The 15453-nt window shown below is 41.2% G+C and overlaps 1 protein-coding gene across 3 annotated transcripts in view; it reads left to right on the top strand.

The window, feature by feature from the left end:
• The first annotated feature begins 237 nt into the window (after positions 1 to 237).
• Positions 238 to 15453, top strand: part of arhgef3 (Rho guanine nucleotide exchange factor (GEF) 3) — a 352923-nt gene continuing 337707 nt past the window's right edge. For 2 of the 3 annotated variants that reach the window (XM_072582330.1, XM_072582329.1), the window contains exon 1: positions 238 to 483. In XM_072582330.1, coding sequence (XP_072438431.1) covers positions 449 to 483 — 35 coding nt within the window. In that variant the 5' untranslated portion in view covers positions 238 to 448. The remainder of the gene's footprint in view (positions 484 to 15453) is intronic. The other variant, XM_072582331.1, reaches the window with a different exon arrangement.

Here is a 15453-nt window from a genome sequence, read left to right as displayed (position 1 = left end):
ACTGATGTAAAACAAAAACAAAATATTCTGCGTGCACAAAAGAAGCCCTGAATACGGCATCGTTATAAGTTTGCAATCGAGGAAGTGCTGGAAGGAGTTCAGTAGGTTTTGTTTATGCCTCTGCAACCTTTGTGGGTGTGCAAGTGCTGAGTTTTTAGACTTTACGAACTTGCATGAAGTTGGACTCTGGGAGGTGCCAGCGGCAGTGGGAGGGGCTGCGCTCCGGGCGAATGGACAAGGCGTCAAACCAATACCAAGGCGCAGTCTATCTCCCGGGTTCGGAACAAGGGAAGTGGCTTAAAACACGGCGGTCGGTGCCAGTCGAAGGTGAACGTAAAAGTTTGAATTCCTGTCGGAAGTTTCGTGCAGGCGGGCCTTGTAGAAACGAGCGGGAGCCGGGCTGATTGAAATCTGCTGGTTTTTCCTCCCAGCCTCTGTGACCCATCACATGCAAACTGTAGACTCCCAGCATGACGTTTCCAGGTAGTTCGCTTCTTTCAGTCTCAGTGACATTCAGTAAAATGTAGCCGAGCCAGTCTGGCTGCTTGCTGTCAGTTAACTTTAAAACAAGGCATTACTCAACCCGTTAGGACTGACTGAGGGTGACATCATGACATGTTGCTGAAAACAGTTTGCTCGATTGTTGCTGATGTGGGCCGGGCTTCTCCTTTCGCTGGGTCTTTTTGTCATTGCTGTTGGAGCTGCTCTCCAGCCTGGATCATATGACTGGCTGAGTGTAGGAACTGCCTTCAGCCTAGAGTTGGCTGGCGATCATTGCCAGCAACATTGCAACATCATGCCTTGAACAGACCCTGTTCTCCCTTCATCCAGGCATCATTCCCAATGTAATTCCATGACTGCCTGGTTCTACCCGGGCTAGAGGGAATGCTCTGTGTTCATCCGGAATTTAGGTACATTTTGACTGGGAAACTCAGACGCGTTCACTCAAGTAATACATATGTGGAACTTGTTCAAATGATCATTTTCAGTTTCAGAGCATAAAATACAAGGTTCCCTGTGCTTTGAAGGGACCCAGTTTTGTGTTAATCATTAGTGTTTTGCTGAGGTGACTTGTTTCCACGCTTCACTAAATTCAAAAAATAAAACCTAATTGAAAGCAGAAATCTAGTGACATTTTAACCGAAAGAAATTAATTGTAAATGTGTACTGAGGGTACAGTGTGCAGCAGCTAGATGTACAGATTTCAAGGTTGCTCTGTAAAAATTCCAGATTTTTATTGAATTCAAATTCCGTAGAGTCATAGAGATGACCAGTACAAGAACAGACACTTCAGTTCAACTTGTTCATGCTGATCAGATATTCTGAAGTAATCTAGTCCCATTTGCTAGCATTTGGCCTATATCCCTCTCAACATTTCCTATTCATATACTCAGTGACCCACGTGTCCGGTTTCTGTGGTTTCAGTTACCCGCCGTTTACCGCGACCTGAACATATTATAGGGAATGTTCCAGAACCAAGGACTAGGAGGCTGCTGGGAAGGTACATTTCCCATTTAAATGAATGGTACCGCACCTATTCATGGTTTTGGGCTTCCGCGGTAGGTTTTGGAACGTATCCCCCGTGGGAAGGGGGCACGACTGTACACACCATGATGCCTTTGAAAAGTTGTAATTGTACAAGCCTCCACCATTTCCCCGGCAGATCACTCCATACGCGCACCATCCTCTGCGTGAAAATGTTGCTCCAAAGATCCCTTTTAAATCTTTCCCCTCTCACCTTAAACCTATGCCCACTAGTTTTGGACTCCTCTGCCCTGGGGAAAAGACCTTGGCTATTCACTCCATCCATGTCCCTGAAGATTTTATAAACCTCTATTAATGTCACCCCTCAGCCTCCAATGCTTCAGGGAAAATTGTCCCAGCCTCTTGCCATAGCTCAAACCCATCAGCCCTGGCAATATCCTTGTAAATCTTTTCTGAACCCTTTCAAGTTGCACAGCATCCTTTCTATAGGAGGAAGGCTGGAATCGAAAGCAATATTCCACAGTGGCCTAACCAATGTCCAGTACAGTTGCAACATGACCACCCAACTCAATGCACTGACTGCCATATTCCATAATGGTTGATTTTCTCATTCGCACTTGGTTTGAATAAAATTTTATGTGAGACCTGCATCAGCTCATCTGTCGAGTCCCTCATGCGTATCTTTGTTAGATCCAGGGGTAATTATTCCTAAATTGCACTCCTGCTTAGCCTCCTTTATTGCACCCTCCATTAATATGAGGTCATCCAAAACTCTGCTGATGGTATTTGATTCCACAGCAAGGTCTCTTCACCCATTAACCCTGCCCTCACTGACATCTTAGTGAGGAACATATTGGTTTTAAAATCCTCACCCTTGGTTTCAAATCTCTCCACAGTTTTGCCCTGCCCCATCAATGTAATCTCCACCCACTCTACAGATCTCAGCTATCTGTACTCCTCAATCTGGCCTTTTGAGCATTCTTTATATTCATTGCTGATTGTGTCTTTAGTCCAATGCACTGGAAGATTGTCCTTAAGCCTCTCCACCTCCATCTCTAGCTTGCTTTTCTCCTTTGAGATACACCACAAAACTGACCTCTTTAGCCATCTGCCTTATTATCTCTGAAGTGCCTCAGTGTCAAGTTGCGTTTAATAATGAAGCATTTTGGGACGTTTTATGTTAAGAGCACAATATTGATTTATTTATTACCATGTGTACTGAAGTAAGGTGAAAAGTTTTGTTTACGAGCAGTACAGGCAGATCATAGCAAGCAAGGGTGTACAGAACAAAAGGTTTAGACAGAGACATACAGGTAACATTACACAGTGCATACAAGAGAGATCAAAGTTAGCAAGATCAGCATTATTTGAGGCTAGAAAGTCCATTCAGTAGTCCAATAACAGCTGGGAAGAAGCTGTCCCTGACCTACTGGTGCTTCTGTTCAGGCTTCTGTATCTTCTGCCTGATGGAAGAGATTGTAGGAGATTATTACTGGGGTGCAAAAGGTCTTTGATGCTGTTGGCAGTGCTGTGTTCTCCCAGCCTCTTGCATGTCTACCTGGGATTCCAGCAGTTTGTTTGTCTTTAACCAAGTTTGTACCACTGTGAAGACTCTTCAAAAGGTGTAGGAAATAGGTTTTCCGCCTATTGGCAGCTCCCCTTACACCCACCCTCAGTCCTGAAGAAGGGTTACACCCAAAACATTGACTTCTCCACCCTCTGATGCTTCCTGGCTTGCTGTGTTCTTCCAGCCTCCTGCCTGTCTACCTTTCCACATCAACGAGCCGTGTAAATGGAGTCCATGGATAGAAGATTGGCTCCCGTGATGGCCTGGACTATGCACACTACCCTCTGTAGTTAATATAGGCAATATAATAATCAATATAAAGCAACGTAACAGTAATAATCACATTCATATTGAAGTGTACAACATGTTATTGATGCAGATACTGCAGACATCAACACCAATGTTTGTGGAGCCCTCAAATTATTATAACTTTGTACTAGATATTGTGAAGGAAGGGAACCTAAGCATGATTCATGTGAGGTCTGTTTGAGGGAAGATACAATATTCTCAGATATGAATAATCAAAATGAATTATGTAGGAGGAATGAATTAATTTGCAAGTATCTTTTAGAGATCTTTAAAAAGTATTTTTAAAATGAGAATTCATATCTGTAAAAAAGAAATGAATATTGGAAATGATAAGTGTCAGTTAAGTAGATATTCATGCTATTCAATTAAATCTGCTAATGGATAAATAGAATGTACATAGTTTCATTCTCTATTTGTTCAGCTATCGATACTGTTTCAGTTGGAAACATACTTTTTAAAAAATTTGCAGACCCATTAAATATTTGTGATGAAAATAGAATCTTTATGGCAATTGTACGTCTTTTAACTCCCATACCATCTATCTTTCCCATAAACTCTCCCTCTTGCCACACCCATATCATTTCTTTCATTTACTCCTGTCAGCCATTCCCCATTCCACACCTCCCAATCTGCCCAGCTTCCCATTCTGCTGCCCTTTCCTCCAATTCTGTCCCCCTTCCTCACCTGTATATACTGACCCACCCCATCCCATTCATGCATTCCTGCCCCTTCCCAGCTGTTTCCTGCATCAAACCCCACCCATCACATCCAGAGCAGTGGGTATGCAGGGTCAATATGTGAAGTGCATGTGCTGGGTTCCACCTTGTAAGTCAAACGCTCTAATTTTGTGTTTTCTTTAAAATAGCGTGTCTGTGACTTTGCATTGTGATATTGTGCACAGCTTAATATACTTGATTGGAGGCAAAACTGATAAATTGGTTTTGGCAAAACTCAATGGTATAACAAATCAACTTTTGGCCAAGGCTTTGTTATTAAACAATAGCTGGGCAGAAACTCTCACTTCCTGGGATTGGCAAGAGACCCTGGCCTGGGTTGTCAATCTTCTCTTGCTGAAATGTCTTTTAAAGATTCTACTCGGCACATTTTCAAATATTGGAATATGGTGATGAAACTACGATGTAGCTTATTTGCCATAAATTGAATTTCCTGACCTGCATAAATCAACGTTAAAACTTCCTTTTATCTCCCTTCCACAACAACAATCGGCCTTTATGTATATGCTTCTTGTGGTAAAGAAATTGTCTTTTGAGTACTAAACAAGGAAGAAATCTGGATGCAGAGCAGAAAAGAAAGAGTTAACTGGGTTGAGGAGAGAGACGTGAGATATAGCCTAAAGGAATGCAATGCAGTAGATTTCAATGGAGGAGACAGCAAAAAGAGCTGACAGTGGAGTGATGGCAGTGCAGGAAGCAGTAAGTAGGACAGCAGAGAAATGAAAAATATGGCTGTGGTTTTCCTTTTTTCAGATTAATGATGGGGTGCGCATGTTAGGTGTCGACTAACCTGTCACTGCCCAATACAAAAAAAACTTGCTTGATCATGAACCAGTCAATTTGTTACGAGCTGCCAGACAAACGTTAAGTATTTTGGTTGATCACAGACTTTGACTGTGGCAGCCCAGCTTCCCATTAACTACTGATCAAATAGAGGCTGGCAGCTTCTGGGCTTCAAAGAGCATTGGTCAAGGTGTATTCCTTAGGGTAGCTAATGGGGTGAATGTAAGGTTTTTTTCTTTTGCTCCTCATGGGCTTTGGATCACAGGGAAAGGTGGTCGAAGGCAAGAGCAGAGGGTGGCTTTCAGATGCCACCTGCATGCCCACATCTGTGCCTCCCCCAGTTGTCTCCAGATTTGGGTAATTGGAAGCCTTCCTCACTTGGCAAGATTAAACACACACAAGGCTGCATGTTTCTCTCTCTGGAGTTAAGGTTTTGAGTCTGGTATGACTTCTTCTGTTCCCTGGGTTGAGAGTGTGTCGCTGGAAAAGAACAGGAAGTCAGGCAGCATTCAAGGAGCAGGAGAATCAATGTTGCTGGCATAAGCCTTTCATCAGCCCATTTCTGATGAAGGGCTTATGTCCAAAACATTGATTCCCCTGCTCCTCGGATATGGCCAGCGCCTGAGTTCTTAGAAAATTTGAAAGTGAGTATGTGGGTCTTGAAGTCAGTTCACTGGGCACTGAGAATTGGTGTGTCTTCCATACCGAACTGATATCGGAAGGACAGGAGTTTTGAAATTCTCAAGTAGATGGAATATTGAAAGTAGAGAAGCTGGCTGGAGTGATATTTTGATTAGGGTCTCAGCAACAGCGGGAAGTTGTGGTTATGTAAACAGGGCAGTGGAAAAATGTTCCAAACAATTTGGTATAGATTTGTGTATCTATGAGTTTAGCTTGGTTGCTTTTACTGTTATCAGTTTATTTTGTTTTTTTCTTTAAACTGAATTTAAATTCTCAAAATGCCGTGATGGGTTTGGAGCTGATTACATTATTAGTTTGGGCCTCCTGAATTACTTGTTCACTGACATACAGAATGAGATTAAAATTCAAAATTTGATTGTAAGTTATTTCTCCCCTAATAATATGAAGGACCAAATTATTAAGATAATGTAAATGTGGAATAGGAGGTAATCATTTAGACAGCTTTGTATGTTCCATTTGCTTTTATAAGCATTAAGTTACATGTCATAGTGCCTTATGTCTACACTTGTCCCATCTGCTGCCAAAAAAGTGCAATTTTTCCTGGATTTTATTCAGAGGTTGACTCACAAAAGTAGAGCCACAGTTCTCACATTGATAAAACTCGATTATTTGTATAATACTTCTGATTTGCAATGATCATCTCTCAACGTTCAGTACATCTCTGACTTGATTTTATATGGATGTTCTTAACAGTAAACTGCTTTTGATTATTCTCCCTTAACTCTGCTGTTTCATACAAAAAACTTCAGAAGAACTTGAAATGAGTTTTTATGAATTTTCATGTAGCCATATAATTTATGAAACTTATTGTGTCTCACTCTCCAAAATGTGCCACAAGATCTTTATACACCTACGTGAAAATGTTTACAAGACCTCAGTTTAATGTTTTACCTTTATTTCCAGTAATGATCCTGGCTTGATCCAATAACTACCTCACTCTTAAGTGCAATGTTGTACTATTAACTTTAGTCAACTGACACTGGTGTGTACTTGAAGATTGAGCTAGTTTGTTTGGTCCTTGGGTCTTGATTGAGGGTGGTTGCTTGATTTCAGAATCTAATTTGATGTTGTGTCCAATCTTAGGTTGCTCTCACCTGTGATTTGTGTGTACAGCAATTGTTTGTCATGGGGTTAATGATGCTAATTGTTATGCTGTGGAACTGAATGGTGTGAGCACGAGAAGAAAATTATTTACAAATCCACTATAACTGTCCAGAACGTATACATTTTGAAATTTCAAAATCTGAGCTTTAAATAGCAGAGTCTGCTACAACCATCCCAGACTCTGATTGACCTTGGTGTCAGAGAATGTTCAGATGAAAGCCCATAGTACAGCAGCAAAATATTGCAAAAAATCTTTTTTGAGTGGAACATGGATGGTTAAATATTATTCTGAACATTATTATTTTACATATGAGTGTATTGTTGATGGGAAGAAGTAAGCATACAATCACATTTGAGAGTGTAGAAATAGTTGAACATTTGTGTGAGAAGCTGCTTGAAATTATTTAGTCACAATATTTCCTGGAACTGTGTAACTGAAAGTTAAGCCAGTATTTTAATCATTTTATCACTCTGGCATAGAATATGATTACAAATGAGAAACATACGTGGAATTTGAAATTGTCTGAATATCTGGATTACAGATATTCATCTGAATCCACTTCAATCAATTTAAATATTTAGAGCTCCGTAATGTTAGTGGACCTGGAGCAAAATTAAAATTAAAAGGTAACATTTAAAATTGCAAAGACAGTTATCTCTTAACAATGTGAGCAAACATTGTTATGTGCAACAAATGTTTCAACTAAAACTCCTTTGTTGTGTTCCAAACTGCTTTTTTTATATAGTGGAAGCGCTGTTTTTGGTTTAATCCTACTTTTTGTCATTGGATGTTTGAATAATGGTATACACGCATCTTCAGAAGGGAGGATTTAAGAGAGAGAAATTATCACAGTTTCCACATGTTATAGCAGTCTCACTCCTTGAGTTGAGATAGACCACAAAAATAAGAAGCAATAGAGGCATCCTTGTACAGGAAAGTCTTTGTCTCTGAACTAGTAATCCTATTAGAATAGAATTGCTGACCCTAAATCTAACACCCCATTATTGTATTTGGCATAGAGCGAGGATTGAATTTAAGATTTTCTTAAATGCATTTATGAACTAAAATAATTAGGGAGACGCTAAGTGGAAAGTTAGTTTTGATTCATGTTCCTGATTGAAGGCGTGGAATGACTAAATAAGTCACTCATAAGGCCCATAGCATTTGCTTTCTGTTTGAAGTGGCCAAGAGGAACCCTACTTCGTTAATTCGATTCTCCTTTCATCCGTAACTTGACCCAGCACTGATCGTTATCACTAATTCCCATCCAAACGACCTGTGTGCTTATAGAAGAACCAGATTCACCATATGATTGACTGTCACAATCCCATCCTCCAAATTTGATTGATATACAGGCACCTGAAGGTTGCTACCTATGGTTAAATGTATTCCTGGAGATTTCATCATTTACCTTCAGTTTGCAAAAGTTATGACACTCATCTGAATCAAAACTGAAGCCGACAAAAAGCTCAGTTCCAAAGTAGGAATCCTTGAGGACCTGAGGACCAAGCATATTTGATGTCCTTATGCATTCAGGCCTACCTTCCCCTTTGATCTAATGAAACACAATTGTAGTAAAATACATGAAGTAAAAGCCTCTTGACAGTTTTATACACAGTTCTTTCATAATAAAGCAAATCAACAGTTAAAGAACCAGAAAGATAAATCTTGCACGATTGAAGAGACAGATTTTGAAGTTGGGAAAGAGCATAAAGTGAAGAGCTTTGGGGAGAAACTACATTTTAAAAACCTACATTCAACATTTACTGTAATTTCCCATGAATTTTGAAAACAGTGCTGCTAAACCACTCAGGTCAATCTTTGATTTTAGATACCACTTCCAATATCAAATTTTATGGGCTCCAGCTCTGTATTCTGGACAAATGCCATCAGGCAATGTGAAAGCCCCTGAGTGGCACTCCACTGATTGTTGCCTTTGGTCTTCGTTTCTGTCAGGCCTGTATGATCATGGCCGGGTGGGAGTTGTAATTCTGGAAAGCAACACTGTGCAGATTTTCAAAGTCGAAGTGATAGAGAAATTTCTGCAAATACTCAGCAAGCCACTCAGAATGTGTGGAGAGAAGAACGGTTAAGATTGTAGATTGATGATTTGTCATCGGAACCAGAAAGAGTTACAGATATGACGCTATAAGTTAGAACAGAACAAAGCAAGGAAAGGGCATAGGTTGAGGTAGGAAAGGGGAAGCTCAGGAAAGTCAGTTATTACCATTGCAATGGTTAGAGAGGTATGTTTCAGTTGCAAACTGTATTTCCATACATTCTTCTGGATTGTCCTAACACCACCTGAGACATTAATCTTTCATTCCTTGAGGTTTGAGGACAATCTGGGAGAGTCATTGAGTCATACAGCATGGAAATGGACTCTTAGGTCTAACTCGTCTATGTCAATCAAGTTTCCCAAACTAAACCATTTGCCTGCTTTTGGCCAGTATTCCTCTGAACCTTCCCTATTCATGTACCTGTCCAAATGTCTTTTAAATGTTATAACTGAACATGCATCTACCACTTCCTCTGGCAGTTCATTCCACATGCAAAGCACCTTCTGTGTGAAAAAGTTGCCCCTCAGGTCCTTTTTAAAACTTTCTCTCCTCACCTTAAAAATAATCCCTGTAATTTTGTATTCCTCAATACAAAGGGAAAGACCTTTATGCCCCTCATGATTTTATAAACCTTTGCAAGATCACCCCTTAACCACCTCCACTCCAGTGTAAAAGTCCCAGCCTAACCAACCTACCCCTATTAGTCAAATCCTCCAGTCGCAGTAACATCCTAGTAAATCTTTTCTGCAACCTCTCTAATTTAATAATATCCATCCTATTGCAAGGCAATCAAAACTGGACACAGCACTCCAAAGGTGGCCTCATCAATGTCCTGTACAACCGCAACATGACCTCCCAATCCCGACACTTAATGGTCTGAGCAATGAAGACAAGCATGCTAAACGTCTCCTTGATATATCCTGCATACCTGTGATGTAGATTTCAAAGAACTATGTATCTGAATCCCTAGGTGTCCCTGTTTGACAACACTCCCAAAGGTTCAACCATTAACTGTATAAGTTCTGCCTTTGTTCATCTTACCAAAATGTAATACCTTGCATTTATCATAATTAAACTCCATCTGCCACTCCTTAGCCCATTAGCCCAATTGATGAAGATCCTCTTGTCATCTTAGAATTTCTGTTTAGAAGTGTACCGACAACTGAACAACCAGGAACACTACAGGCAACTACCAACCGATCCAACCATAGAGCATTACCCGTGAACTAAAAACATTGATTGAAACTTTTGATCCACTCGTTCAGAATTCCCTACTCACCCTCATCCCACATAGTTTTCGCAGAGGCAACTTCTACTGTCTTCCAAAGGTGCACAAAGCCAACACACCATGACGTCCCATCGTATCGGGCAATGGGACTCTGTGTGAGAACCTCTCTGGCTATGTCGAAGGCATTTTGAAATCCATTGCACAGGAGCCGCCAGTTTCTGTCACGACGCTACAGAAACTCAGCACCCATGGACCAGAGGAACCAGGAACGTTCCTCATCACAATGGATGTGTCAGCACTCTACACCAGCATCCCCCACGAAGATGGCATCATGGCAACAGCTCAGTGCTCAATACCAACAACTGCTAATCTCCAAGCACTGTCCTACAACTCATCCCCTTCATCCTTGACCACAACACCTTCACCTTTGGCAACCAGTTCTTCACCCAGACACATGGAACAGCCATGGGGACCAAATTTGCACCCCAATATGCCAGCATGCTCGTGTACAAGTTTGAACAGAGTTTCTCTGCAGGACCTCCAACCAGCACTATACACCAGATATATTGACAATATTTTCTTCCTCTGGACCGTGGTGAGGAGTCACTGTAGCAACTACACAGGGATACCAATAAGTTTCATCCCACATCAAACTCACCATGGACTGCTTTTTAATATCTGTCTCATTCTTGGACATATGCGTCTCCATCAAGGATGGGTACCTCAGCCCCTCACTGTACTGCAAATCCATGGATATATTAAAACAGCTAGCCCCTACAGACAAGCCTTACACGTACACAGGATCAGTTTAGATGAGGAGGAACATAACAGACACTTGGAAGTGCTCAAGGATGCCCTCATAAGAATGGAGTATGAGACTCAACTCATCGACCACCAGTTCTGACGTGCCACAGCAAGAAACCGTAATGACCTCCTCAGGAGCCAGATATGAGCTGCAACCGATAGGTTACTCTTCGTTGTTCAGCACTTCCCAGGAAGCCAAAAAACTCTTCCATACTCTTCACAGCCTATAGCACATTATCGATAAGGATGAGCACCTCGCCAAGATGTTCCTCATGCCTCCACTTCTTGCCTTTAAGCAACCATCAAACCTCAAATCTCATTGTTTGCAACAAACTGCCTGGCTTTCAGGGCAACACTATACGACCCTGTCACACAGACGCTGCAAGACATGTCAGAGTGTCGACATGGACACCACCATTACACGTGGGGACATCACCCACTATGTACACAGCAGGCACTCATGTGACTTGGCCAACATTGCCTATCTCATACGCTGCAGGCAAGGATATCCTGAGGCGTGGTACATTGGCGAGATCGAACAGAGGCTGCGGCAACAGATGAATGGACACTACACATCAATCACCAGGCAGGAGTGTTCCCTTCCAGTTGGGGAACACTTCAGCCGTTTGGGACATTCAGCCTCGGACCTTTGGGTGGCCATCTTCCAAGGTGTACTTCGGGACAGGCAGCAGTGAAAAGTGACCGAGCAGAGGCTGATAGGCAAGCTTGGTACCCATGGGGACAGCCTCAACAAGGACCCTGGGTTCATCTCATACTACAGGTGACCCCACTGCACTATACACTCTGTCTGTCTGTCTCTCTGTCTGTCTCTCTGTCTCTCTCTCTCTCTCTCTCTCTCACGCACACGCACACACTCACTCACACAGGGACCCTACACACACATCCACACACTCTCACAGATACTCACCCCCACCACCGCCACTACAGACACACACACAGGTTTGTGAGGTGAATTTGTACTTGCAGAGTTACATTTTATTTTGCTCAAAAACTGCATAAATCCTTGTAAAATTCTGTAAAACCCACTTTAGAAATAGAATCAGTCTGACCTAACATTAGGACACGGACAGAATTTAACCTCACACCTTCAATGCATTATCTGAACTGAGATGACACCTATTGTTAAAAGCTATCTTGAGAATGTAACTTTAAAAAAGTTGTGGGATTTACATATGAAGGAACCGAAATTAACATGACCTTTCTAAAAGATGAAAGACTCCAGCCACATTTGTTTAATATTCCATTCGATGACACTGCAATCCTGTTGCTATTAATTCTGTGTCGTATGATTCTGCTCCACAACCACCTGATGAAGAAGCAGTGCTTCAAAAGCTAGTGCTTCCAAATAAACCTGTTGGACTATAACTTGGTGTTGTGTGATTTTTAACTTTGTTTTGACTAAGTGAAGATGGTCTCCACCACAGTTTGGGACTGAACCCATAACGTGAGAGAAGAGTTTAAGGAAAAATGATTAAGCCAAGAAAACTAATGGAAGAGATTTTCGATTCGATGACTGTGTTCTGTATAATTAGGCCAACTGCATTTGTAAACTCTCAGTGGAATGACATGACACCACATCTGTGCTTCAGTCTGAATGTGTTTACTGCATTGACAGTTACTGGGAGAAACTGCCAGGAATTATTGAAGCAGCTTGTGAGAAAACACTGCAACTTTAAATGAACAATTAAATGATTAATCATGTTATTATCAGTTCTTCGATGAATGAATGATGCAGCGTTTTTGAAGTAAACTGAAATGAAGAAGCAACTACTTCTGTTTTACCAGATTCATCGTCGATAAATCAGGAATGATCTGGTTTTGAAGTTGGAACTTGGTTCAATTAAAGTTGTTTTAAATACTCCCTCTAAAATCAGTCATTTCAAGTTTTCCTGAGTCAATTCTGATCACAAATATTGAAACAGGCTTCTGACATTATTTTAGTAGTTGTGCATGCTCTATAACAACAGATTCTGGTCGAAATCGCAAATATCTGAAGGTTTTTACCATAAAGGTGTTCCAAATGTAATCTTTTGAGGTTTTACCAATAACCTTCCTCTTCATCAACACTGGCATACAGCTGGATTAGGACTCTTGACTATCTCATTTCATATTCATTTGAGCTTTGAGATTATTGTTACCGTTGTTATAGTAACAGTTTTGGCTATTCAGTGAGGTTTCCTTTAGTGAGTTGTTTTGCTCAATAACACTGGGCATGTAAGACTACATTGTACAACTGAAAAGAAAGCAAAGGAAGTATTTGTGAATGTTTGTTCATTTTAGTGTTAACTCGTAAAATGTCCAGTTTCCAACAATATTCACATTATTGGAATTTTGGATTTAAAACTGCTCTGCACACAGGGGAAGTGGATGAGTCATCTGAATATTAATTTTCTAGTTTCAAATAATTTTAAAGCTCCAAAATACATTCCTCACCCTTCTGGGTTCCCTCCAATGAGTAACAGACTTTCGAAAAGCAGGAAGATTGCTAGCTAAATTTACTGAACCATAAAGAGAGATCCCTGACCTTGTTCTTATCACATTAAATAGCTAACATTTTTGAAGTTCTGCAGATTTGATTTACATTGTACCTCAGTCGTCTTCAACAACAGATCGATGAATGGAGTTTTCAGCTAACTTGAAATGTTTGTCAAAGCATGAAATTCACCCATAGTTACCATTGTTTTCCCGAGTAAGTCCAGCATTGTCATTCCAAATGTAACATCAGTGATCTTTGTTTTGAAGTACTCCAAAGATTGTTGTTTATGTTATGGTATGACTTTGTTTTATTTAAAAAAATTTCCGAGCCATCACCACTCTAAAAACCAACATGCTACAAATTCTCGTTCAGTTGAGTGCATGGAATTAACAAATCCACAAGTGCCTATTTTAGGAAGAATTTGAAATGCATAGCTTTGGCAAATAGAGTTAAGGAGATGTGGGCGATACTAAACAAGCATTTTTCAATAGTATTTATTGTGAAAAAGGAAGATATAGAATGTAGGGAAATAGATGATGACGTTTTGAAAAATGTCCATATTACAGAGGAGGAAGGTATTAAGGTGTGGATAAATCCCCAGGACGTGATCAGGTGTACCCTAGAACTCTGTGGGACGCTAGGGAAATGATTGCTGGGCCTCTTACTGAAATATTTGTATTGTCAATAATATTGCCGTAAGCCTGGAGGTTGGTTAACGTGGTATCACTGTTTAAGGAAGTGGTAAGGACAAGCCAAGGCACTATAGATCAGTGAGCCTGATGTCAGTGGTGGGCAAGTTGGAGGATTAAGAGACAGGATGTACATATATTTGGAAAGCCAAGGACTGATTGGGGATAATTAACATGGTCTTGTGTGTGGGAAATCATGTCTCACAAACTTGATTGAGTTTTTTGGAGAAGTAACAAAGAGGATTGCTGAGGGCAGAGCAGTAGATGTGATCTATATGGACTTCAGTAAGCTGTTCAACAAGGCTCCCCATGAGAGACTGGTTGGCAAAGTTAGATCTCACAGAATACAGAGCAAACTAGCCACTTCGTTACAGAACTGGCTCAAAGGTAGAAGACAGAGGGTGATCATGGAGAGTTGTTTTTCAGACCTGGAGGCCTGTGACCAGTGGAGTGCCACAAGGATCTTTTTGTCATTTATATAAATGATTTGGATGTGAGCATAAGAGGTATAGTTAGTAAGTTTGCAGGTGACACCAAAATTGGAGGTGTAGTGGACAGCGAAGAAGGCTACCTCCGATTACGACAAGATCTTGATCAGATGGGCCAGTGGGCTGAGAAGTAGCAGATGGAATTTAGTTTAGATAAATGTGGGACGCTGTATTTTGGGAAAGCAAATCTTAGCAGGACTTATACAGTTAATGGTAAGGTCCTAGGGAGTGTTGCTGAACAAAGACACCTTGGAGTGCAGGTTCATAGCTCAATGAAAGTGGAGTCACAGGTAGATAGGAGAGTGAAGAAGGTGTTTGGTATGCTTTCCTTTATTGGTCAGAGTATTAAGTACAGGAGTTGGGAGGTCATGTTGCGTCTGTACAGGACATTGGTTAGGCCACTGTTGAAATATTGAGTGCAATTCTGGCCTCCTTCGTATCGGAAGGATGTTGTGAAACCTGAAAGGGTTCAGAAAAGATTTATAAGGATGCTGCCAGGGTTGGAGGATTTCAGCTTTAGGGAGAGGCTGAACAGGCTGGGGCTGTTTTCCCTGGAGCGTCGGAGGCTGAGGGATGACCTTATAGAAGTTTATAAAATCTTGAGAGGCATGCATATGGCACATAGACAATGTTTTTACCCTGGGTCGGGGAATCCAGAACTAGAGGGCATAGGTTTAGGGTGAGAGGGGAAAGATATAAAAGAGACTTAAGGGGCAACTTTTTCACGTGGAGGGTGGTACAAGTATGGAATGAGCTGCCAGAGGAAGTGGTGGAGGCTAGTACAATTGCAACATTTAAAAGGCATCTGGATGGGTATATGAATAAGAAGGATTTGGAGGGATATGGGCCGGGTGCTGGCAGGTGGGACTAGATTGGGTTAGGATATCTGGTCGGCATGGACAGGTTGGACCAAAGGGTCTGTTTCCGTGCTGTTTATCTTTATAACTCTATCACTCTATGACACTGCTTCCATTGTCTAAAAATATTTATTGTGTGATATCT

This window comes from Chiloscyllium punctatum, chromosome 12 (assembly GCF_047496795.1).
Source record: "Chiloscyllium punctatum isolate Juve2018m chromosome 12, sChiPun1.3, whole genome shotgun sequence".
In the NCBI taxonomy this organism is placed as follows: Eukaryota; Metazoa; Chordata; class Chondrichthyes; order Orectolobiformes; family Hemiscylliidae; genus Chiloscyllium; species Chiloscyllium punctatum.
The sequence above is the reverse complement of the archived record's forward strand: the minus strand, read 5'-3'. Positions and strand labels throughout refer to the sequence as shown.